This window comes from Ilyonectria robusta (genome assembly GCF_021365365.1).
Source record: "Ilyonectria robusta strain PMI_751 chromosome Unknown BGZ61scaffold_7, whole genome shotgun sequence".
NCBI lineage: Eukaryota > Fungi > Ascomycota > Sordariomycetes > Hypocreales > Nectriaceae > Ilyonectria > Ilyonectria robusta.
In genome coordinates this window covers 43,154-66,805 of record NW_025764441.1, presented here as the reverse complement: position 1 = coordinate 66,805, position 23,652 = coordinate 43,154, and the positions used below count along the sequence as shown (strand labels likewise).

The 23,652-nt window shown below is 53.2% G+C and overlaps 9 protein-coding genes across 9 annotated transcripts; 5 read left to right on the top strand and 4 right to left on the bottom strand.

Moving 5' to 3' along the window:
- Positions 1-2,906: 2,906 nt before the first annotated feature.
- On the top strand, positions 2,907-5,245 carry BGZ61DRAFT_206379 (uncharacterized protein). The gene has a single exon (XM_046237963.1). The coding sequence runs from the start codon at positions 3,044-3,046 to the stop codon at positions 5,087-5,089; it is 2,046 nt and encodes a 681-aa protein (XP_046105782.1). The 5' UTR covers positions 2,907-3,043; the 3' UTR covers positions 5,090-5,245.
- Positions 5,246-6,382, bottom strand: BGZ61DRAFT_206378 (ribosomal protein S8). Its single transcript, XM_046237962.1, has 2 exons — positions 6,113-6,382; positions 5,246-6,039 (listed from the first exon to the last, which is right to left on the bottom strand). The coding sequence occupies exon 2, from the start codon at positions 5,901-5,903 to the stop codon at positions 5,403-5,405; it is 501 nt and encodes a 166-aa protein (XP_046105781.1). The 5' UTR covers positions 5,904-6,039; positions 6,113-6,382; the 3' UTR covers positions 5,246-5,402.
- Positions 6,383-6,681: 299 nt separating this feature from the next.
- BGZ61DRAFT_448452 (uncharacterized protein) lies at positions 6,682-8,810 on the bottom strand. The gene is made up of 4 exons (XM_046245484.1): positions 8,591-8,810; positions 8,164-8,381; positions 7,678-8,100; positions 6,682-7,625 (listed from the first exon to the last, which is right to left on the bottom strand). The coding sequence occupies exons 1-4, from the start codon at positions 8,700-8,702 to the stop codon at positions 6,855-6,857; spliced, it is 1,524 nt and encodes a 507-aa protein (XP_046105780.1). The 5' UTR covers positions 8,703-8,810; the 3' UTR covers positions 6,682-6,854.
- Positions 8,811-8,999: 189 nt separating this feature from the next.
- Positions 9,000-10,893, top strand: BGZ61DRAFT_448448 (peptidase M24, structural domain-containing protein). The gene is made up of 4 exons (XM_046245483.1): positions 9,000-9,344; positions 9,399-9,797; positions 9,874-10,420; positions 10,479-10,893. Exons 1-4 carry the CDS (start codon positions 9,201-9,203, stop codon positions 10,586-10,588), a joined length of 1,200 nt encoding a protein of 399 aa, XP_046105779.1. The 5' UTR covers positions 9,000-9,200; the 3' UTR covers positions 10,589-10,893.
- A 285-nt stretch (positions 10,894-11,178) lies between these two features.
- BGZ61DRAFT_448447 (cornichon) lies at positions 11,179-12,684 on the top strand. Its single transcript, XM_046245482.1, has 4 exons — positions 11,179-11,723; positions 11,855-12,010; positions 12,062-12,128; positions 12,178-12,684. Exons 1-4 carry the CDS (start codon positions 11,620-11,622, stop codon positions 12,268-12,270), a joined length of 420 nt encoding a protein of 139 aa, XP_046105778.1. The 5' UTR covers positions 11,179-11,619; the 3' UTR covers positions 12,271-12,684.
- A 146-nt stretch (positions 12,685-12,830) lies between these two features.
- On the top strand, positions 12,831-14,577 carry BGZ61DRAFT_448446 (WD40-repeat-containing domain protein). Its single transcript, XM_046245481.1, has one exon. The coding sequence runs from the start codon at positions 12,885-12,887 to the stop codon at positions 14,472-14,474; it is 1,590 nt and encodes a 529-aa protein (XP_046105777.1). The 5' UTR covers positions 12,831-12,884; the 3' UTR covers positions 14,475-14,577.
- A 649-nt stretch (positions 14,578-15,226) lies between these two features.
- On the bottom strand, positions 15,227-16,117 carry BGZ61DRAFT_530783 (uncharacterized protein; the record flags this gene model as incomplete). Its single annotated transcript, XM_046253607.1, has 1 exon — positions 15,227-16,117. The coding sequence occupies one exon, from the start codon at positions 16,115-16,117 to the stop codon at positions 15,227-15,229; it is 891 nt and encodes a 296-aa protein (XP_046105776.1).
- A 1,781-nt stretch (positions 16,118-17,898) lies between these two features.
- Positions 17,899-20,786, top strand: BGZ61DRAFT_505088 (fungal-specific transcription factor domain-containing protein; the record flags this gene model as incomplete). The annotated part of the gene is made up of 4 exons (XM_046251821.1): positions 17,899-18,012; positions 18,278-18,464; positions 18,526-20,396; positions 20,463-20,786. 4 exons carry the CDS (start codon positions 17,899-17,901, stop codon positions 20,784-20,786), a joined length of 2,496 nt encoding a protein of 831 aa, XP_046105775.1.
- A 550-nt stretch (positions 20,787-21,336) lies between these two features.
- Positions 21,337-22,799, bottom strand: BGZ61DRAFT_530781 (uncharacterized protein; the record flags this gene model as incomplete). The annotated part of the gene is made up of 4 exons (XM_046253606.1): positions 21,337-21,616; positions 21,846-22,310; positions 22,358-22,557; positions 22,677-22,799. The coding sequence occupies 4 exons, from the start codon at positions 22,797-22,799 to the stop codon at positions 21,337-21,339; spliced, it is 1,068 nt and encodes a 355-aa protein (XP_046105774.1).
- Between the last annotated feature and the right edge of the window lie 853 nt (positions 22,800-23,652).

Genomic DNA, 23,652 nt, shown 5'->3' with positions numbered 1-23,652 from the left:
GAAATGACCCGAGCTCCGTCACACTCAAGCTTCACCTACCATTTCACACCACTTTCCCTCACCCGATTTCGCACCCGTGATTTCGTCATCCTATTCTTCGGCGGTGATCAAAACGGTACACCGTAGTCAGGTACCTCGAAGGCCTCGTTTAGGCCATCACGCTTGCGCTGTCAGGCCATCTAATTTCGTTAGTGGGCAATAGTCACGACTTGGCCTGACCTGGTCTTCAACCAAGAACTTGCCCCAATCAGCCGTCATTCAACGGGTTCTCGCAAATGATTCATAGCAAGGACTTTGGCCGGTCCGTTGCCCATGCTCCACACGTACGATCTTGAACTCAGATCCAGAGAACAGATCGGTCTCATTGACTCGAAACCGCAGGGTGTCCAGCTGAAGTCAAACGAAACATGTCTGACGTAGGCCAGAGCGCAGTGCACTCGCACGTGTGACATCTTGCGGCCCAACCTGGAGCTGATGGGGAGGGGGCAGACGAATGGCGCGGAATAATGAGAGAGATGAGATAATTAACTTGGGAGGGAGTATCGCGTAAAGCGAAGACCGTAATCTAGACGCCTGGACGGAATCCCCAGACTTGAGAGGGTGTGGTGACCAAGACGGTGATGGAACAGCACATTTGATTGGCCTAGAACCCGTCGAATTGACGATTCGAAACCTAGGCATTCATAGGTGTTCGGTCTTTGAGACATAAAACGCGCCGTTGCACTACTACGTAGTACGTAGGCCTGCTGAAGAATCCCGTTGCTACAGGCGGTGGGTGGATGCAGCATGTCCGGGAAAGGGGGGGCGATTAACCGGGTGACGCTTGCTGGAGATGAGAGGATCTCGGAACCCAGGGCGGATGAACCAGCCCCGTCGGCTTGATCTACGCACACACGTTGAAGTGAGAATGTCCCTGGCCAGTTTGATGCATCCATGTCCGACATTTAGGCCTATTTGGTCGTCCAGCGCGTCCTTTCGTACATAAGTAAGCACAGGTCTGGAGGTCCGAGGACTAATGCAGATAGGGGTCCTTATTTTGGATATGCATCATGCATGATCCTTTTCAAAAGGGGGGCTTCTTGGTTCTCAAACGTGCCCGAGATGGACTTGACGTTTGGACCCAATTGCTTCAGGCTGAGGCGCCAGCCAGACAGCAGCTAACAAGGCGTCTCAGACTCGCTCTCTCCGTCTCAGCATGGCATTTCCTTACCCGCATGCTCGGTCATCAGCGATACCTGGTCGCTCGGCTCTGCTGGCTGACTGGCCGACTGGCCGACGCCATTGCAGCGGCGGTGGGATTTCCTCATGATAATTAAATGGCTAGACTTAGACGGGCGGGATCCATCCTGGGCCTCATTTCGAATGATCTCGTTCAGAGCAGCCCAGCCCAGCGCGAGCCAATGGGCCACGACTTGCACGCTTGAACCATTGCATACCGGCAGCCCCTCTGGCCCCATCTATCGTCATTACATTTGACCCAGGCTTGTCGAAGGCTTGTCGAGGGCTTGTCGAGGTACTTGGCCCTGCTGGAGTAATATGCCCGGACACGAGGTACCGTCCCGCCGCCCCGCAGCCTGGCCGGCCGTCGCCTGCCTCGATTCCGAGGCCAACGGCTAATATGGCTTGTCTGCTTTGGGTACAATGGGCCCTGGAGAATGGGAGCATCTCATTTACCTGGGTAGACTGGGCCGCTGTCCATCATCACTTGGTTCCCGAGTCCAAGCCGGGTTAGCTACAGGTACATGTCACTTTCTGGTCAAGTCCGCTGCCCGCCGCCCCCTTGAAGATGCCTGGCTTGTATGGAGTACGTAAAGTAGGTACAGCTACCTACTGTGCACGAAGTACGGGAAGACGTACAGAACAATCAACGCAACTCGGTACGCACGCGCTGTGCAGAGCGCCCCCGTTCATGTCATCCAGTAGAATGCGCAATGAATCCTCGTCTTCGTCAGCTGTGCTTCTACACGACGTCCTGGGCGCATCTCGTCTCAAGCAAGATACGTGGCATTGTTGGCTTCCACAGCCATTTCGTCCCGTGCGCGTGCCCCCTGCGCCAACTTTCTTTGCTGTCCGCTCCGCATCAGGTTGCACGGGTCCACCAGGTACCTGGGGGTGCCCGCCAAAGACCCAAAGCTCCCCCCCCTACAACCTCCCCCCTAGAGGGGCCCCCTTATTTTTCTGGAACAACACTACAGTGCAGCAGGTTCCCTTCCGCGACCCATTACCACCGCACCTGAAGTGCAGAGTGCTGCTAGGCCTGCACTACAGGGCCTCCACTGCAAAGTACCCCGTGGACGCTAGGTACCTGGATCCCCGGTAGCCCTGGGCCCTGGGACTCACTGGCGGACTGGTTGGCCTTATCCCACCCGTGGACGACTCCACGGCGGCATGTGCCTCCTGTGGCTCTCCGCCAGCGCCGCCTGAAGCTCATAACCAGGCGTCTCAACCCATCCTCAATCCCTCCACCATCACCACCACCACCAGATCTGCCCTCACTCTCTTGCTTTGCTGCTGGGCGCGACCTCTGCGGATCCCACGGCCGCCAGCCTCCAGGTCTTCCCTCCGACTGAACCTTCTCCCCTCCTCCATTCAGTTGTCGTTCCTGGATCCTCAGCCACCATGAGTCAAGTCAGGAACCTACGTGCCATGTTCGAGAACAAAGGCGACACCAGCCCTCCCGACCGAGGACGTTCGTCTGGCGCGTCTACTCCCACTCCCACTCCAGGTACGACCAACCCGCTGTTCAAGCCATCGCTCGCCGTGTCGCGCCTGCCTCTCGCGACGCGTGCACCGTCGATGCTTTTTCCGTCCTCATGACCTCGTGTCTCCTGCAAGGGGGTGCACACCGTCTCCTCCTCCCGTCTGTCTTGTTCCTCGAATACTAATCTCTCAACCTTTGTCCTACACAGGCGCCAACGGAACCGAGTCCCCGAGACCCCTCTCCAAAGTCCGCACCAACTTCGTTGCCATTGAAAAGGACGGCAGGATAGGCCTGCGACGGGATCCCAGCCACGAGTCCACCGTCTCGAGGCAGAGTTTAAGCATGGATACGGATGCCGATTCCACCACGAGCGGCCCTGATCGGCCTCTGGTGACTGCAGATGAAGTGCCCAGGGCAACCAAGCTATTCGTCCAGGAGACAATCCCCGAGTCGCCTCGTCAACCGCCAGTCACCAAACCCGCAGCCGAAGACGATGCCTCCGTCTTTGACAAACGCAGCGTCAGTCCAGCTAAGGATGCTGGGTCTCTCTTTGGCAAGCGCAGCGCAAGCCCGGTTAAAGAAGCTGGTGCGGTCTCTGACAAGCGCAACCCCAGTCCAGCCAAAGAAGCCGGTTCTGTCTTTCCCAAGCGCAGCGTTAGCCCAGCCAAGAAGGTCGACCAAGTGAAGCCGGTGGCTCCCGTGGCGGCCCCGTTGCCCGTTGAACCCGCTGCGAAGTCAATTGCAACCGCCACGAAGCCAATTGAACCCGCCCCGAAGTCGCCAACAAAGGTGCCGAAATCGACACCAGCCCACACGCCTGTGAATGGCAAAGTCAAGACCGAAAAACCGAAAGAAGTTGCCAAAGAAACTCCCTCAACAGCACCAGCGAAGACGGCTGGTGCCAAAAAGCCTACGACTCGCCCTGCTGCAATCTCGACTAAGCCTTCCTCCACTAGGCCACCAGCAAAGTCTCCTTCTGTAGCCAAGACCCCCACAAGTGCGACGTCGAAGCCCGGCTCCAATGCGGCCCCCAAGGCTCATGTCAAGCCTGCCGCAAAGAAGGAGCCGATGACATCCAGGACCGGTTCTTCTGTCGCTCGGCCTACTGCTAGCACTGCTACTAAGAAGCCGCAACCATTGAAGCCCTCAACCAGCGAAACTGGCTTCGTCAAACCTAAACCCAAGTCTCCTACAAAGCCTGTCCACCTCCCGGCCTCGCTCACGGCTCCCACCGCATCATCGGTCTCCAAGGGAGCGTCCTCACGACAGACACAATTGCGCCCGTCCAGCAGCGTCGGCAATCTCAACCCCCCGGCACGCTCCCCCAGCAGGGCAAGCGTCTCAACCACGACAAGCACAGGTGGCAAAACCGTCAAGCGCAAGAACTCGACCATCGGCCGCTCAAGACCTAGCCTAGGTCCACCTCCAAAGAAGGGAAACTCTGATACTTACCCCCCTAAGAAGGATGCACCCGTTGACGAAAGTTTCCTGGCGCGCATGATGCGACCCACGCAGTCCTCATCATCCAAGACGACGGAAAAAGCTCCAGTTACTCCTCCGAGAAAATCGTCGAATCGCCCATCACTCTCGGGATCTGACCAACAGCGAGAGACCCACTCGAGACTAGGAAGTGCTAAGAAACCTTCGAGAAGGCAAGCCGAGTCATCTGTGCCATCGGATTACGCTCCGTCCAAGGAGATGAGCCTTTCGCCAGTTATCAGAGTTTCCGCCGCCCCTGCGCCGGAGCCCATCGCAGAGGCAGCCCTTGAGCAGGTCCCTGAGCCTACGGAAGCCGGCAGCACCGAAGAGCCAACCGAGGAGGCTGATCTGAACCCAAGGCCGGATCTGAAAGAGACTACCGAGAACGCTGCGGCTGTTGAAGATATTGTGGAAGAGACTGCCAATGATGAAACTGTCGAAGAAGCCGTCGAGCCTATGCAACATGAGGATGTCCAAGCCGAGGTCAAAGTCGAGGGACCGGTCGTGGAGGTTGAACAAGACGAGCCGGCAGCAGAAGAGCCGAAGGTGGAAGACAACGCTGTGGAGGCCACTGAAGTTGAAGCTGTGACCGAGACTGTGATTGGCGCCAAGACTGAAGAGTCAACTGCATTTGCCGAGCCCGAGCCTACGGTTCAAGAATCAAAGAAGACCGAGGATACTCCCGTGCTCGAAGATGAGCCCGTTATCGCCGAGCTGGCTCCTCCCGCAGTGACCGAAACTGTCGAGGAACAGCCTAACGACACCGAAATCAAAGTCGAGGCTGTCACTGTTAATGGATCCCCGATCCCCGATGCCGGAAAAGAGGTGGATATCATTGTGAAGGGAACCAATGAGGAAGCTAAAAAGGAAGATGCAGAGAGCGTCTCCAAGGAGGACTCGGCTGCATGATAGATTTGTGGCAGATTGATACTAACTAACAAAGCCATGCAGGCGGTGGATATTTTTTTTTTTAAGTTATTTGTATAAGATACCTGTTAAAGCGAAGGCGAATGGTGAATTTAACTACCTTAGACTGGGAACCTGATAACCACATTATCAAGTGCAATAAGTTCGGTGACCAACATCTATTCATGTTGAGATATTTTACATAATTGCCCTTGCCAGGGCAGCTCCTAGTTGTACAGGCTCCAATAGTATCGTGTCGCACTAAAGCATTCTATCATCTACAACCAGTCCCGCTCGGCAGACCAGATTCCTTTACTCATGACACACGGCACATCAGGACGCCACCAGTTTTCCTAGCCACAGCTTCTCGAGCCTCCAGAACACCTCGCGAAGTAGCGACGAACATACATTCGCCCAAATTCAACCCAGGAACCACACCGCCCTTGAGCTTGGTCGGGAAGCCCCGCGTCAACCGGCCGAGCTCCTGGATGTCGGCAGTCATGACACGCTTGGGGGTGCTGATGGCCCTAGCGTTGGAGAGGACAGGCTTGCCATCCCAGTACTTGAGGCCGAGCCATAGGCGCATGGTGGCGACATTTGCGTTGGTGACGACCTCGGGGACGGCCGAGACCATCTGCTCGGGGGTCGGGGGGTTGGGGCCCGCGCGATAAACGGAGGAGAAGAAGCCGGATCGGTGCAGGGCGAGGGCGAGATGCAGGTTGAACTTGCAGTTCTTGACCGAGGTGATGCCTAGGCGTGCCTTGGAGGCGTTCTGCAGATGCGAACACATGTTCGCGACGTTGAGGATGGACGGCATGATGGGCGGCGGGGTGGGTGTTCGGGGTAGCGGTGTTCGGGGTTGCGGTATTCGATTAAGAGGGGTTGAAGAGATATTCAGCGACGGCGTTAGGGAACCCGATTCGATAACATAGATAGCTCGTCCTGTCGGATTGCTTAAGATGTATGTTAGCAATACTTCCACGTATGGAGATCGCGAGGGCTCCTAGCCCAGCGCATGTTGCTCACCTTTGTGTATATCCTGCAAGCCGCCCCAGAACCTTCAGCCCTATATAAGGTCAATTGGTCAGAGGCAGGGCTCTGGCCGTGCGGGGAGTGTCGACGGAGTTTGAATCGCCTGGGATATCGCAACGGGGGGTCGTCGATGCGTGGTACGTCGAAGCCGTCACCAAAATTTCAGAGCTTTCGATGCGGGATGACTAAGCGGGTCGGCACAACACTTGCATATGCGACTAATGCTGCTTTGATGCATAAGGCCTACTGGGTGCTCATCACTGCTTAAATTGGTTCACTTAAGTCTATTGTTTGAGACTATATTTTTTATAGATAATTATAACTTCCTTGTTGAGTTGAGAATTATGTCTGCATCCTATTTCGGATACCTTTTGAAAATCGGGAAGTTGCGGAACCACTGCCACTCAACCTCGATTGCGTTATCACCCGGAAGATGGTACGAGCAGACCTGATTAATATGTGAACTTAACCCAGCAAGGTAATCCTGGGCTGGTACTCCATTGTGCATGAAAATTTTGTGATTGATCGTGCAAGAGGTGATCCCCGTTCCGTTTACCCAGGGTGGTTGATCATTTCAGTTGTGCGATGACCAAAATGCGCCCCCCCCCCCCCCTATTGTACAATGTGACTGCTGTGAGGAGGGCTAGCTTATCCGTCAAACATGATTCAATATGCAGTTCAAATTTCCAATCAATCTAGCGCAAGAAGCATGGAAATTGACACTCTCTGACTTTCGCTAGGGGTGACCATCTGCCAACGTTCGCAGGGCGTGAAGGACGTTGCCAAGTGATCGCCGGTACTTGTAACCGAGGAGAGCCGCCGTGACTGCAAAGGGGCTTGCTACCAGTGCAAAGAAGGTCCGCACAAGCGTCCTGCCCTGGGCGTCGCTCTTGCGAATGACATCAAAATATCCTTCGTTGCTGAAGCTGACTCTCGAGTACTTGGTTTGCCATCCAAGGGTGGGGAAGTGGACGCTCATGAACTCTTCAAGGAACTTCCGCAATCGATACCGGGTGGAAAGAACGGATGAGCGCATCTCAACGTAGTTCTGCAGCGCGAGGTCATTGATGGCGTGGGCGTCGGCTGGTCGGAGAGCGGAATACTCGGCGAGTGCGAGAGATCGTTGGAAGGCAGGCGTCGCTGAGGTAGTCGCCTCGCTGGCCGGGTCATTGGTCTCGTCCATCTGGGCATGCTTATCGAGAATCGAGAACAAGATCCGCACATCCTCCATCCCGGCATTCATGCCTTGTCCATAGAACGGGACCATGGCGTGGGCCGCATCTCCGACAACAACGCAGGAGGAGCCATAATGATATGGCTTGCACTTCAGGCTGACGAGTGGGAGATGAGGGTTTGTGTTGAAGGACTGGATAAGCTCTTCAGCCGGAATCAGGCTGGTGACGCCAGGGAAATGCTGGTCGAAGAATGTAGGTAAATTGGACGGGTTGTTCTCAAGATCCGAAAAGTCTTTGCTGGGCATGAAGAGTGTGCAAGTAAAGGATCCGTCCTTGGATGAGGGTTAGTGGCGCAATGTGATGCGTGAATAAAGCGTGACTTACATCACTTGGAATTGCGATGAACATAAAATCCTTGCCCGGCCAGATGTGTAAGTGGTTGGGAGAGATCTTGAATTTCGAGAGAGGATCGGCCGATTCATCCGTGGGAACGGGTTTAAGCTGAAATTCGCACCACAGGGTGTCAATGTACTCCTGCTGGTAGTTCATTCGTGTGAACTTCATCAAATGATAACGGACGGCGGAATGAGCGCCATCAGCTCCAATCATTAGGTCGAAAGGAATGTCAATCTCCTTGTCACGGGATTCATTGTCCGAGTTGTTGTCGTGAACCTCAAACCAGGCCCTGCAGGTGCGATAGTCGGCACCTGTAAGTTTGTGGTTGAAGAATAATTTGACATTGGGCATGTCATCCAAAATGTCAAGGACTCGCTTATTAAGACCTGCTCTGTCGATAGCATGAATAGCCTAAGTTGGTTGTGTCAGCATAAACATCACCACCAAAGCGCTGAGGCAATTAATTATTCTTACCCTGCCCTTGGCGTCATAGTCTTGAGATTGTTCGAACAACGTCCCATTTGGTCGCCGTCCGTGAATCATACGTCCTCTCATCGGAATAGTGGTAGCCATGACGTGCTCCAAGAGACCTGGTTGGCCGGCATGGCGCATGGCGTTGATTCCGCGCTCTGAAATCGCGAGGTTGATAGACCTAGTGAAGTTGAGGGGGATAGTGCCAGGATCCCGGAGGTCTTGGAACTAATTAGTAACTGAACCAATTCTCACTTGGAATAATGTTCGGAGCGTATGGAACATATGGAAAAACTTTTTCTGGGTATTAACGTCGTCCTCAAGCCCCGGGCACTTGCTCTGGCACCAATTGAGTCAACCACGAAGAGTCGAGAGAGTCGCAGGTCGGTTGGTTGAGTCAGAGCTCGTAGAGACTAGGAACCAGACTTACCAGGTCGTAACTCATAGACCTCAACGTCATGGCCCCTCTGTGCAGCATACAAAGCCGCCAACGACCCGACGGGTCCTGCACCGACGACGACAATCTTCTGAGGTTTTCCCATGGTTGATCGGATGTTGTAAAGGACGAACGGAAACAAAACCTTTCGAACGACAGTCACATTTGCGCTTGCGACATGGACGCCACGGACTTGAACGGACTTGGATTGGGGCGGTTAGCGCTCCGATAAGATAAGAACCGGGCGAACGGTGGCCCCGGTAAGAAAGCCGACCCCATCTTGGCGGCTTAAAGCCTCGATTGATGCATGTTTGTCTTCGGCTAACTCGGTAGTGGCGGCCCCGAGAAACCCCACCATGCCCACCATGCACCCACGCCCTTCAGACGATCTTTTGCTCCCAAAAGTTGCACCACAAAGTTTCAAAGCTCGGCTACACACATACGGTAGCTTAACGAAGGTCCAACTTTGTCAAAGGGAACGTCTATTGTACTGAAATAGGGTCGTTCCTCTCCCATTCTTTACTATTCCGCACAAACCCCCACGCATTCATCCCCCACGATCTTCCTCGACGATTCTACCCCTCCACCAGCAACTACCGACAAGATGGCCTCCGAACCGCCTGCGAAGAAGAAGTGTCTGGGCTCGGACTGCGACAACGATGCCGGAACTCTGCAGTGCCCAACCTGCCTGAAGCTCGGGGTTAAGGACAGCTATTTCTGCTCCCAGGAGTGTTTCAAGAGGAACTGGGTATGTAGTTGCAACTTTACATCACGAAGAACTTCTTCCTGACCGGTTTCGCAGGGCATCCACAAGACGATGCACAAGTCGCAAAGTAGTATTCTCCACCACCTTCTTCCTCCGAAAGCAATCTCACCAGATCCAGCTACCGGCGCCTACAACCCGTTCCCCAACTTCCCCTACAGCGGAACCCTGCGACCGGTCTATCCTCTCTCCCCGCACCGAACGCTCCCCAAGTCGATCCCTCACCCTGTCTGGTGGCAGGACGGTAACCCCAAATACAACCGCTCACTCACCAGTCGCAACAAGATTGAGATTCTCGACAAGGCGGGCCAAGACGCCATGCGCAAGAGCTGCCGACTTGCGCGAGAGGTGCTCGACCTTGCGGCGGCTGCGGCCGTGCCGGGCGTTACGACCGACTACATTGATGAGATTGTTCACAAGGCTTGTATCGAGCGAAACGTACGTATTACGTCTTTCTTTGGTTTACTTTTCACATCCCAGGTACCTAGAGGCTGGAAACTGACATAAGGCGTAGTCTTACCCATCGCCCCTGAACTACAACCACTTCCCCAAGTCATGCTGCACATCTGTTAACGAAGTCATCTGCCACGGTATCCCGGATCAGCGTGTCCTTGTCGACGGCGACATCTTGAATATCGATGTGTCTCTCTACCACGAGGGATACCACGCGGATCTGAACGAGACCTACTACATCGGCGACAAAGCCAAGGCCGACCTCGATACCGTCCGTGTTGTTGAGACGGCCCGAGAGTGCTTGGAGGAGTCTATCAAGGCCGTGAAGCCTGGAGTTTTGATTCGAGAGTTTGGAAACATCATCGAGAGGCACTCCAAGAAGCAAAACTGCAGCGTCATCCGAACTTACTGTGGTCATGGCGTCGGAAAGCTCTTCCACTGCCCTCCCAATGTCCCCCACTACGCCAAAAACAAGACTGTCGGTGAATGCAAGCCCGGCATGACATTTACCATTGAGCCCATGATTGCGCTGGGCAAGTACCGAGACATTACCTGGCCCGACAACTGGACGAGCACGACCATTGACGGCAAGCTGACAGCCCAGTTTGGTAAGGAGACCCTATAGAAAGCCTGAGTGGTGAACAGTGCTAACTAACTTTTACGCAGAGCATACTCTGCTCGTTACCGAAGATGGCGTCGAAGTCTTGACGGCGAGACATGAGAACTCTCCCGGAGGCCCAATTGCCAGGCCCGGCACCGAGGGCGAGGCCTCCTAAGTCGACCTGAATGAGAGACTGTACTAAAATTTCACAAATTTCACAACGCATCTATGCAGCTCTGGGGGAGTTTGGGGTTAGCGAGGAGCATGAGTGATAATTGTATCGTATCATGAGAGGCATGTAGTGGAGTTGGGATGCTGGTGATTGGCGGTAGAACAAAGTACACCGAGAGGAATGTAGACATGTAATATTCAGCTCCCGTAATCAGCTCTAGAAGGCTTCTAGATTGCGAGAATGGATCAAATTCGACGTGATATCAAAAAACAAAAAAGCAGATTCGAGATGGTATCCGCGGATGGAGGCGTGGGGCGCCGGATGCAGCCATGTCGTGTGACGCAAATGGCAGAAACTACAAGAGCAGATCCATGTCTTAGATGCGACTCATGCGAGCAGTCGGAAAAAACAACTCCAACCCATGTGCATATCTGCATAGGCCGCGCCCCCAGCCACATTTACCGTCTCTAGCCAGATTCAACCATGTGCAGGGGGGCGCCACCCGCCACCCGCCACTGAGCCACGGGCTTGGGCAGTTTTACTGCTTGACTGGCTACTGGACTACTAACGAGGCTTGCCGGGCAAGGCTTGAAAGCAGAACAGCCGGCAACGAGCCTCTTCCATCATCGCCGCTAGCGCTTCCATCCAGGCAAGGCCACAACCACTGGCGCACCTGCACCTGCTTTCCTCCACCTTCTGCCTACCTCTCCACTTGTAGTCCTGCACCAAAACTCACCACCACCACCACACCATCCGTCGCCCGCCACCATATTTCTCTCTCCTCCCCACCCTCGGTTCCCGCCTTTGGACACCACAGCCCGGCACCACGCACTCGCCCTTGATCTCGCAGCAAGGCCACGTCTTTCTCCCTCACCTGTGCATCTTTGTACGCCCTTTTTAACCAGCCGATCCCCCCCGTCGACCCTTGCCCGCGCGCAGATAGGAGCTTGTCACTGAGCTCCCCGAACAGCTGTCCTCGACTGAGATAGCCCGACCTTCGCACCCTTACCGCTCCCCCCGCAAAATCCGTCACCATGATGTCCGGAGAAGCATGGCTGTTCCTGCTGTCGGTGTTGATCAACGCCGTCAACCTCTTCTTGCAGGTTTTCTTCACCATCATGTACAGCGATCTCGAGTGGTACGTCGCAACCCTGCCCTTCCGTCTCGGCGCCAAAATCTGCGCCCGAGGGAAGGATGCGCACTCTCCACGCCGACAACTCGACGCCGGCTCGGCCCTATGGACTCATGAGCTGATATTATTCTCTACAGCGATTACATCAACCCCATTGATCTCTGCAACCGACTCAACACCTACATCATCCCCGAGGCCGCCGTTCACGGTTTCCTGACCTTCCTCTTCCTCATCAACGGATACTGGGTCCCTCTGATCCTCAACCTGCCTCTCCTGGCCTGGAACGTCAAGAAGTACGTTTGCGATTCGTTTGCTATATCGGCGCCGGACTAACAGGATCGTAGGATCGTCGACAACACTCACCTGCTCGACGCCACCGAGATCTTCCGCAAGCTCAACGTTCACAAGAAGGTACGCAATAATAGCCCCACCAAGTTGCTCTTCTCTAACCGCATTACAGGAGTCTTTCTTCAAGCTGGGCTTCCACCTCATCATGTTCTTCTTCTATCTCTACAGCATGATTGTGGCTCTCATCCGGGACGAGTCCTCTTAAGCGCCCTCGACCGAATCTCGAACCGGTACCTGATTCGCAACAGAGACCATCTCTGGCCGGCAGGGCGGATTAGGAGTGCTTTTTAGCGTGCAAATCAACCTCAAGCAGCGCTGACTGGGCAAGTCGCGCGGCGAGGAGAGGGGAGGAGTCTGTCTGCTGATGCAGTACATAACGAGTGGAAGATGGCATAGATTGATGACATTTCTAAAGAGACGGGCTTGGCGTATATAAGTGCTATCATGCCGGATGGCGCTGTGGATTGATTATTTCCTGACGGCTAGGCTGTGCTACGAGCCGGTTTGTGCGAGCTAGGAGCTTTAGTTGCCTCCTCGCCATTTGTTCGGTCAACGTCCTGGCATGATAATTGAGTAATGATCAAACTAAGAAATCGCATGCGAGAATACTCAATACCAGTTGTCCGTTCCTATTTGCTACGCAGCCCATTGCCTTTGCGTTGGTTCATCTCGGCGCATTTCGAGTAGTTTTGTGTCACGTGATCGCCCGTTTTTCAAGCTTCAGTCGCCCTGTCGCGATCGCTGGTCTGTGGACCCCCGTAGACTTGTGACGTCGCGCGCTCGAGAAAACTTGAACATCAACTTTCCACCTCATTGACAATGGCAGACTTCGGGGGATACCCGCCAAATATGGCGCCGCAAGATGCGCTCATAGTTCGAGAGCAAGAGGGACCTAACCACGCTGTGGTACCCTACACGGCTGAAGATCTGTCGCGTCCCCAACTCGGTCCCTCGAACCCATTCAAGGACGACTCAAACGTGCTGAAGCGCAAGAATATCCTTACCGGCCATGCAGAGGAGACATTCGTCAGCGAGCACACATTTCGAAGCAAGCATCGAGCAGTCGAACGGAAAGGAGGCCCACAAAGAGAGTACCAGACCAGCGCAGAGAGCAAGGCAGAGGCTGCCAGGATACGTGCCGGGAGGGAAAAGAAAGGCGACGCAACCATTGCCGAAGGCCCCGGGGCTTACGTTGGGCCATGGGCCAGGTACAAGCGGCCCGAGTACGAGGTGGTGGGAGAGGACGAGGAGCTCGCCAGCGACGAAGAATACGAGATCGTGGAGGAGGAGGAGGATGTCGTCGAGAGCGGAACGGTGGTTCAGGCACCGGCTGGAGCCTTGGCGCGACGAAAGGAAATCGAAGAGATTGGTGACGAAACGACGACGTTCCACGGTTCCGCCGAATTCGATTACCAAGGCCGGTCGTATATGCACGTTCCTCAAGACCTGGATATCGATCTACGAAAGGAGATTGGAAGCGTCACCAACTATATCCCCAAGAAGCAGGTTCACTCTTGGAAGCACCACACCAAAGCCGTTACTGCGCTACGCTTCTTCCCCAACTCTGCCCACCTACTACTTTCAGCCAGCGCCGACACCACTGTCAAGATCTTCGATGTCTTTCACGATCGCGAGCTGCTGCGCACGTACTCTGGTCACTCCAAGGCGATTTCCGATATTACCTTCAACGCCTCAGGCACTCAGTTCATATCTTGTTCATATGATCGCATGATGAAGCTTTGGGACACTGAGAAGGGTGTGTGTATCAGCAAGTTCACGACTGGCAAGACACCTCACGTGGTCAAGTTCAATCCAGATCCTGAGCACTCCAACGAATTCCTGGCTGGCATGTCAGACAAGAAGATTGTTCAGTTTGATATCCGAACCCCCAACGAGGTGGTGCAGGAGTACGACCATCATTTGGCAGCCATCAACACCATCACCTTTGTTGATGATAACCGCCGTTTCATGACTACATCCGACGATAAGTCACTTCGAGCCTGGGACTACAACATTCCCGTCCCTATCAAGTACATCGCAGAGCCTGACATGTACCCCATGACGCGCGCTGCTCCCCACCCTAGCGGCAAATACGTCGCCTATCAGAGCTCCGATAACCAGATCCTGATATTTGGCGCCAACGACAAGTTTCGCCAGAACCGAAAGAAGAGCTATCGCGGACACAATAATGCGGGCTTGGCTATTGACCTGGACTGCAGTCCGGATGGTCAGTTCCTGGCTTCGGGTGACTCGGCCGGCTACGTGTGCTTTTGGGACTGGAAGACATGCAAGATGTACCATAAGCTGAAGGCGGGCCACCAGGCCATCACCTGCGTCAAGTGGAACCCACAGGAAACTAGCAAGGTGGCGACGGCAGGCCTAGAGGGTGAAATCAAGTACTGGGATTAAACAAGGGTTATACAGAACTTCTAGGCGTAGGAGAGGGAGCATGGCACGGCGTTTAGGAATATGATGTTAATAGATGAAATGTGCAAATTGGTATATTACTCCGTATTTGTGCTTCCTTGCTGTGCATGTCTTGAAAGCCATTGTCCATGATACTCTGGTATTGGTCCATAAAAACCCCCTTCTTCTTTCTGACAGGGTTGCCGTCTTCGTCCCAATCATCATAATATCCGCCGTCACCGCCATTGTATCCCTCGTTACTATCACGGTTGAACGCATGTCTGTCAGCTTGCCAATGTCGGTATCCCTCTCCATCGTCCAAGGTTGCGCCAATATCCTCGATGTCGAACGGTCCCCGTCGCAGACCCGAAGCCATACGGGAACCATTTCATCGCCGCCACCTTCTTCGATTTCTTTTCCCGCTTAAAGTCGCCTGGTTCCATGGGGGCTTCTCCCTCACCCGTACTCTATTGGTTCCCGGAAGTGAGCCCATTGTGGTACATCCAGGGAGTTGATTGGGCTTTCAACAAGTCTTTCTTTGCCTCCTCGGAGCCCATATCCAAATGAATGACGTAGCAAGGTATGATTGCGCAGTCGTACTCCAGACCGCCATCAAAGTGTGCGTCGTACCCTTTACCAGGGGTCCATTGATCAAGTACTTACCATCCTGGTTGTGGTATGTTCGTCCTATGATGGTAGCACAGACAATCAGCCGCCTGCAGGATAACATCCCTACTGAAGTCGTCTGACTTCCCTCAATGGCGAAACCAAGCGCAAAGGATGGGGATTGAGAGAGAAGAGTAGATACCATGGTCAAGTGCGATGCCTGATCCAGTGGGCGCAATAGCTTCAGAACCAACCACTTGACCTTGTAGCTTGAAGCCATGGCGAACGATGGAGGCCACTGATTTGACCTGAGTGCCGTAGAAAGTAATTCGGGGTGCCAGCATGTTGTCGATGACATCTTGGTGAGAGAGGGTCGAAAGCACGCGACCCTCGAGCTTTGAATGGGGAGGCAGCTTGTTGCTGAGCTGACCCGTCGCTGTCGTGATAGTCTCTCGCAACGACTGTTTGTACGCCCAGAACCTCTTGACGAGATCAGGGTGCAGTAAAGACTCCATATGGAGGATTCGCCACGATTTAAGGATATCACTGACGATTTCCTCGGGGGTCTTGCCTAAGATGTCAAACGCTGTATCCTTGATGGTCGAGACATTGAGACCAAGGGGGTTGTTCAAAACATCATTCCAGTCTGAAATCTCGCCCGCCGACCATCCCTTGTCAGCTTTGGCACTGGGGTTTGCTTCCTGCTCGAACTCGGCCATGAGCTCGTGAGTTTGCAGGATGGCAACCTCGAGGTCAAATTGCTTCACCATGGGAGAAGCAATAAATATGTCATGAATGATTTGCCGAACATCCTTACGAAGTACATCGAGTTTTGGTCTCGGTAATCGCCCTTGGAGGTCTTTGATCTGGCACGAGGTCAGGTGTTGGTGGTTTGCTGAGAGTCGGAGCTCGAGAGCGAGTTGGGAGAAGTTGAACAGGCAAATGTCGTCCATGGTGATTAGATCTTGTTCGCAGGACCAACTAACCACCCGCTTGGGGCTATTGGTTTCGAGCAGGTCATACCAATTCTTAAAAGACATCGCGAAGGTCTCGTCGCAAAACAAAGTTGGATGATGAGGAGATAGATGGACGGTGCGCCAACAGTAGGTCTGCCGGGTATCAGTTTTTTGAGTCAGTTGACCTTTGATCTGTTCGCTAAACGATTACAAGAAACACGGGAACTTCTGGGGGGGTTTTATAATAAGTTTCTTAATCAGCTCTTGTTGGTGTTGATCCATAGATCTATAATGTGTAGAGGCGCACAGCAGATTGCAATGGCCACCCGGAAGGATTGGCTACGTCCCCGGACTGGTTCACCGGACGAGCCTCCAACGTCAGCCATGACCCCACCGGCATATTTTTAACCAGGGAGGTCATTTTATTTGCTGCTGGGTCTGGAGAGAGCGTGCGGGTGTCCTTTCACTGCGGATGTTGAGTCAAATCGGAGAGAAGCAGATGGCAGCCTCCATGCAGTCAGATTAGCCTAGAGAATAAAATATATATTCGATGAAGACAAGAGCTAGATGAAATAGCTCTTAAAAGGATTGTATTCCGGGGATTTTGCCTTTTTTTCGCCATGGTTCCACGAGACGTATTACTCTGAAAGCGCAATGTTTGAATTGCGAGTCATTCCGGCTTACCCTAGACTCTGGCCGTGGAACACGCAATTGTTCAGTGGTGTGCGACATGTGGTATTGGGAATTTATAAACCTCGCCATTGAACACCAGTAAGGGTTAATAGGATAAAAGCAAGGTTATTGGAAATGTGGCTTAGGTGTCATGTGTGGTTGGGGATCGGACGGGTGATTTCAGCCCAGTTGAGATGTGTTTCCGGTTGCAATTAATTAGATGTTCTGTCGATTTGCGGATGGCTACGTGAGAGCTGTTTGTGTTAATTAGTCGGGGATGAGGCGTGACTAAGCCGGAAAAGAAACGACTGATGTTCCCGGCTTGCGTCATTCATTGGAGAGTCAGGCGTGGGGTTGTGTTTAAGGCTTTTGGTCATGGGCAGCTGCATGCCATTCTTCATCTGTCGGTAGTGTCGGGGGGGACGGACAGGGCGCAGGGGAATCATAATTACTTCATCTGCCGGTAGTGTCGGACACGGGTACAAGGGCACAGATATGGATGGGAAGAGGAACCCAAGAGGAATCCGCTAATGACTCAGTAGCCGCGGGTCAGCACGCAGAACCCCGCGTTTTGCAGCCGTCTTGGGCGTGTCATGGGCGGAAGTTTAGCTTGGCCCGCGGTAAACCATAGCCGTTCAGGGACGGCGCCGGGAACTCCCCGCACGACGCTTGACTCAGGTGGCTGCATGTCGTCGTCTTTTCTGACTCTTTCTGACTCTCACCCGTTCCTGGGCGTGCGAGCTGGCCCTTAGCTAGGCAACTAAAGAATCCTCCTGACATGACATTGGGGAGGATGATTACCCCATACCCCACACTTCTTCGCTCTGCAGGCCAACTCCACAGAGCTGCACACCCCGCATTCATAATTCATACAACTTCGATAGCGTGAAGTCGAGTAAGTAACTTACGGAGTACCGGTATGCCCCTTTGCGGGAGAGGATACTACCTAGTAGTAATTGTATTCAGACAGAACCGTGTCATATCTCCTCGTGCCTTCCTCGACAAGGGTGCCTTCCCGCTACCCACCCATACCCGCCTTACTCCAACTTTTCCCAAGCCGCCTCTCTCCCCCTCCTACTTTTTTTCCTCCTCCTCCCTCTTCCAGCACTGTCATGGTCGCGTCTTCAACCCAAATCTGCTAAGACGACATCACAAAGACCACCAGCATGGCTACAGCAATGGCTACTACAGCAATGGCCACTACCATGACTTCGACCGAAACACAGGCAATGGGCCAGCGACCAAAGGCTACAGCTAAGATCCGCAAGCGAGCCCCCAAGGCGTGCCTCTCATGTCGAGCCCGCAAGGTCCGCTGTGATGTCTCCCAGAGAGGTCGCCCGTGTATGAACTGCTACCTCGACAGTGAGGCCTGTGTCGTGACGGGGAGAGCATCTAGATTGTATGTCGTCACCTAATCTCAGCTGTCGAGTCCAATATAAACTTACACCTCCCGCTCTTAGCAGGCGACCTCCAAGAGACGTTGCCGAGAATGCTGTTGAAGCTTCTCACCCACCCTACACTCCTACTGAGCCACATGAGTGCGAATCACATTCTGCTGAAGCCGTAGTCCAGTCCAGATTGAATGGGATGCCAGAGAAACCTGCTCCGTTGACCAAGGAAGAACACAGCTTGAACCAAGACCGACCCGAGTCTGTCAACAGTTACGGATCCCATGATGGTGATCGAAGAGACAGCGTCATGACTGAGCCAGCGAACCCAACACCTCAATCTCATCAACACCCAACCCGACAGGCCCGAGGTAAGCATGCGCATTCACGCTGTGACCTATTTCGAATGACGTCGACTAACCTTTGACATAGCTTCATATAGCGCACCTCAAACCAACCACGCGACTTTGTTGAATCACTTCCCCAGCGGTAATAACAACACTTGGTCCCACGAACCCCAAATCGGCATGACATCCGATGTTGTCTATTCCTACTATCCTTTTCTCACAATGGGAAACCTCCCCAACATTCCTCCTCAAGACGTCAACTTTCTTGAGCTTCAAGGCTGTCTGCGTGTACCCACTCGAACCATGCTCGATGAGTTCCTCCAACAGTACTTCCTTCACGTCCATCCATTATTGCCGCTCATAAATGAGGGCGACTTTTGGGATCTTTATTGTCACAGTCCCGGTTCCGGAATGCCCACAGAACGTATGTCCTTACTGCTATTCCAGGCGATCCTGTTCGCCTCGTGCAACTTTGTCTCTCGCACCACCATCAAGGCTCTTGGGTTTCCCAGCATTCGTGTTGCAAGAGCTACATTTTACCGACGCGCCAAGCTTCTATACGACTTTGAATCCGAGTCATCGCCCCTCTCTATCGCCCAGACCGCGCTCCTGCTCTCCTTCTGGGCTCCCTCATCGACCCGCAACCCGAATACGTCGTGGCTCAGTCTCGCGATCCAGCAGGCAAAGAGCGCCGAAGCGCATCACTATGCCGCTATGCCCGTATTCTCTGCCATTACACACCCGATGCAACACCGAAAGCAAAATATTCTCAAGAAGGTCTGGTGGTGTTGCGTCATTCGAGACCGGACCCTAGGCTTGTTGATGAGGCGACCCATCCAGATCACAAAAGGCCACTTCGATTTCGACTCTAATCCTGTACTGGGATTTGCGGACCTCGAAAACGAGTTTACGAGATCACGAGTGTACAACCCCGGGACAAAGAAGACTCTCGCAGAGATCTTGGCACAGCTGGTCGAACTCTACGTCGTCTTGACCGACATCCTCATACTGGTCTTCCCTCTAGACGACGCCCCTGGTTGGGGAAGACAACTGAGGCCAGAGGACGAGGGCAGGATTAAAGAATGCAAAACCTCTCTGAGACGTTGGTACAGGTCAGCAACGTCACGGTTCCCTCTGTTCGGTGGGAGTCCCCTCTCCCGAGGCGGTACCGACAGCAGAAAGGAGTTCCAACACGACTCCGTCATTCTATATACCAACCTCATGTATATGTACTATCACTCTTCACGTGTTGTGCTATCCCACCATGAGATTCTCCAACTGGCTATCCTCCAGGCGATACCGAATGGCAACAACGCTATGACAACAACTAGAGGCCTATCTACGATCAACGAGAATCGCCATGAGCTTCAGGATGCTGCTTCAGGCGTAACAGAGTGTCTTAAGGAGCTTGTTCACTTGAAGCTTGCCCGTTGGCTTCCGATATCCGCTGTGGCCTGTACTGCCCTCCCTCTGATCCTTAACATTCTGGACGTCAAGCTCTCGGCGCCTGCAAAAGACCCCAGTCTCGACTCAAACGCAGCATCAGCCTTGAAGCAGCACCGACTCAACATTCTAATTGAGGCGATGAAGACGTATCAGCCCCAATACGACGGTGTGGACTGGGTCAGCGAGATTGTGCGGCACGTTGTCAACCTTGCGCAGTTGGACAACACAAACGCCCAGGGAAACCAAAACTCCAATATCACAGACTGGACCGACATTCTTGCCCTTCAACCAAGTTCGTATCTGCGTCTGGCGTTGGCATTGGACGTAAGCCTTAGCAAAGGCCGGCTGCCAGAAGATGGAGATTTTCCAGTGAGCCTCCGCGGTCTCTTTGTGGGCGGCTTCAGTCCCCTCAAGGCTCTCATCGAAGCCAATCGAACGACCCACCCGTCTAATGGCTTTGGGCCCAGGCTAGGGGTGCCCATCAATGGAGATTCGGGCGCCATGCGATCTGTAAATTCTGACTCTGATTCAACCTCGCCGCTCTCCCAAACAGACTCCCATATGTCCAACATGGAGGATGCTGCGAATATCGAAGCTCTGCGTGACCAAGTTAGATCTCAGATGGCGGCGAATGGGCCGACAAACACGAATGCTCCCCCCTCGGAGGGAATCCATGGCCTCGGCAACTACGGGGTATTTCAAGTAGAAGACGAGTCACCGAGCGGTACAAGCGAATTCGAGGGCATGTATTTGGATGGACCAATGCCAGACGTCTCTGCTGAATGGATAGAGACTCTGTGGGATGAAATGGGTAACACGGATGATAAAGCGGATAGAGACATTGCGCGGATGCTACTGGGAGCGCTAAAAGAGGGTGATGTCGGCGAGACCATGGTATAGAGCTCGAGAAATGATAATACATGTTAACTTTTTGGCCAAATATTGACTGTATCTATAACTTTTGTTTCCTTGCGCCAACTTGATTCCATTTAGGAAAATAATTTCTTCAAGGAATACCTTCCGCAAGTGAGATGCCTGCTATCGCAAGGGGTATGCAGTGGTTTCTAGTCCATCTAGACGGTGAAGATGTCAAGAAATGGCTGGAACCAAGTTAGCATTAGAATGAAGAGCAGCAGTGGTGACATCTCGTACTTATCCGTAGCCCATCTCCAACCAACCCAGGACACCATTACCAAAACCAAAGCGTCCCTTTTCAAATGAGATCTCATCCCCTAAGCCAAACCTTAGAACGCCAAAACCCAATACGTCGCCATGATTTGCATTCGCTGACCGCCGGTGATCAGACCCCCAGGTGCGTTCATTTGTTCCGATGGCGAATTTTCAGAGTGGAGAAATGAGCCAGTTCCAGTTTGTTCTTTGCTGGCACACAAGCGCTGAGCAATGTACTTCCAAATTCCGTGATATCCCCCCAAAAAGCACACGAAGAGGCCTACCACGCGACCAATTTGGTGGTTTCGACCAAGCCAGGGCACGCACCACAGCGACACCGAAAACCGTAGCGCATAAAGAGGTCCATCGGTGTGCGTTTGGTTCCGTACGTAATAGTCAACTCTTCGCCGGCTGCGATTCTGTCTGCCTTGACAATCATTTCGAGACAATCATGGATGTGGTCAAACGTGTACTCGATGTTGTCCTTTGGATAACAGGAGTGATTGAAGCGAGAGGCAATTGGGAATAGCCCTGCATTGTCCCTCTTCCCTGTTGCGAAGCTGGGCCCGTGTTAGCAAAACCCTGTCATAATTTGATTCAGTCGCGAAAGTTGTCAATCTGACATTGTGTCAAAGCGCGTTGCCGCGGAAGCTTCGGAATGCTCAAGAGTGGAATGAGACTTGGGAGCACCTCTCAATCTCTTCCATGGGCCTCAGGCGGACCACAATTCACTCGTGAGAGACGTGTCCGGGCAGAAAATTGAAGAAACACGAGAATGGAGAATCTCACCAATTAGTCGTCCAGATGGCCTGGAGCTTCGGCGTGCCCGGCTTGCACATGTCGTTCGCGTGGAGCGCCAGGGCAACCTCCTGCTCGACCCGGTTCAGTCTGTCGAATTCTTTGAACAGCGACGACGAGTCAGCCGTGAACAACGGTTTCTCGATCAGAATTCGGTCTCCATACTTGAGATCCTTGGTGGCGAAGGCGCCCCATCCGGCAATCGTTGATTCAGAGACCGCGAAGAAGTCGTTTTGGAAGATGACATTGGTGGGCCATTCCAGCCCTGGCGTAATCGGGTGCTGGACTACTTCGCACTGCACATGGTGTGATTCCGAGTCGAGCGCCGTGGGCCCATCACTCCTCTCTTCAACTGTCTCGAGAGGCTTGAAGGAGAGGCGTCTCGGCAGGGATGGACACAAGCTGTTGGTTGAATCCAAGGGTCGGGGGCCGTGGCTTGTGAGGCATAGAACAGACCTGGTGAATTGTAAGCATGTGATTTGGTATTGTCACGTATCACCTACTCATCGCTGTCACCCTCTTCATTGTCGGACCACGAATCCGACTCCTCCGTCAGGTCATCCTCAGACCCAGAGGTGCAAGCGTACTCTGAGTGAATACTATCAGAGGAAGTCCAGTGGTGAAGCATATATAAAATGTCCTTGCAAAGCAAGGGTCTCTCGGTGCGTGAGACTGAGGTGTTGATTGCAAGTTTCGGGATTTCCTGGCCTCGTTAGTGACTTTGGTGATACAGAGTCGTAGTTTTGATTGTGGGAGATGATGGATATGACGGTGAGTGAAGCTATGAAGTCGACAGTGTAACTGTAAATATTCTGAACTTACCTCTGAGTCCTCACTCTTGATATCATTCTGAGAATGCACTGTTGTCTCCAGCTGGATGCTCAGCCGATCTTCAAGCTGAAGATCCAGGTCAGAAACCTCAGAAGCTTCCGGAAGAATATCCATGATGGCGAATATAGGCCGTTCGCGGGTACAGTCGACCCGGAACGGGAGGTTGATTGGTTCTGGACCTATGTTGATACGAAGAAATCAAGGCGTGGTGAACGAAGTTCGATGTACTAAAGATGAGGAGTGCTTGGCCCGGAAGACCCAGGAGTCTTAAAGGGCCTAAAGGTGGAGATGAAATAGATTATGTGAATAGGGAGTGGTAAAGTGCAGTGAATAGGCAGCCAAGTAAGAGTGAGCGCACGGGTCAGTGTGAATAAGGATCAAGCTCGGCGTCGGCCAATAGGCAGGGATGGCGAAGTGAGATGTCAAGGGAGACGAGCCGAACAAGGGGCCAAATAAATACGAAGCAAGGCGAAATTCTAAGATGAGGGCATTGGATTTAGGGACAAGAGAAAAAAAAAGGAAAGAAAAAAAAAAGCTGGGCCATGTGGTGTAGCAAAGGGAGGCGAGGAGCTGATGTGCAATCACGCTGTCAACTCCACCATCAAACTGCATCGACCGAGCTGTGCTGAGCCTGCTGGTTTCTACGCGGTACCTCTGCAGACCTGCAGACCTGGGATGGATTGCCGGGAGGCGCACCATGTGACCAAGCAAGCCAGGCACGGCGCAGAAAGAGAACAATGGAATCAAATAAAAAGTTGCTCGTCCGCACCACGTAGCACGATGGCGACCAGGAACCACGTGAGGTCAGGTGATAGCCATGCCGTTCGCCTCCGGGACCGGATCGAGTGCAGGACTCGCCTCTTCCAGTGTGCACACTTTGTCTTTTTCTTCATGACTCTCTCTGTGAACGAACGGTGTATTAAATTTTACTTGGCACCCTAGCATCTGCGGTATAAGATTGCATGTG

Bases quoted from the DNA above. Each gene is read 5' to 3' on its own strand.
- BGZ61DRAFT_448452 (XM_046245484.1), bottom strand. From the start codon at position 8,702: ATGGGAAAACCTCAGAAGATTGTCGTCGTCGGTGCAGGACCCGTCGGG. The intron at 8,382-8,590 runs GTAAGTCTGGTT...ATTAGTTCCAAG, and splicing joins GGTCTATGAGTTACGACCTG to ACCTCCGGGATCCTGGCACT. The intron at 8,101-8,163 runs GTAAGAATAATT...CAACCAACTTAG, and splicing joins ACTATGACGCCAAGGGCAGG to GCTATTCATGCTATCGACAG.
- BGZ61DRAFT_448447 (XM_046245482.1), top strand. From the start codon at position 11,620: ATGATGTCCGGAGAAGCATGGCTGTTCCTGCTGTCGGTGTTGATCAAC. The intron at 12,011-12,061 runs GTACGTTTGCGA...ACAGGATCGTAG, and splicing joins CTGGCCTGGAACGTCAAGAA to GATCGTCGACAACACTCACC. The intron at 12,129-12,177 runs GTACGCAATAAT...ACCGCATTACAG, and splicing joins AGCTCAACGTTCACAAGAAG to GAGTCTTTCTTCAAGCTGGG.
- BGZ61DRAFT_448446 (XM_046245481.1), top strand. From the start codon at position 12,885: ATGGCAGACTTCGGGGGATACCCGCCAAATATGGCGCCGCAAGATGCG.
- BGZ61DRAFT_448448 (XM_046245483.1), top strand. From the start codon at position 9,201: ATGGCCTCCGAACCGCCTGCGAAGAAGAAGTGTCTGGGCTCGGACTGC. The intron at 9,345-9,398 runs GTATGTAGTTGC...CCGGTTTCGCAG, and splicing joins AGTGTTTCAAGAGGAACTGG to GGCATCCACAAGACGATGCA. The intron at 10,421-10,478 runs GTAAGGAGACCC...ACTTTTACGCAG, and splicing joins CAAGCTGACAGCCCAGTTTG to AGCATACTCTGCTCGTTACC.
- BGZ61DRAFT_206379 (XM_046237963.1), top strand. From the start codon at position 3,044: ATGGATACGGATGCCGATTCCACCACGAGCGGCCCTGATCGGCCTCTG.
- BGZ61DRAFT_206378 (XM_046237962.1), bottom strand. From the start codon at position 5,903: ATGCCGTCCATCCTCAACGTCGCGAACATGTGTTCGCATCTGCAGAAC.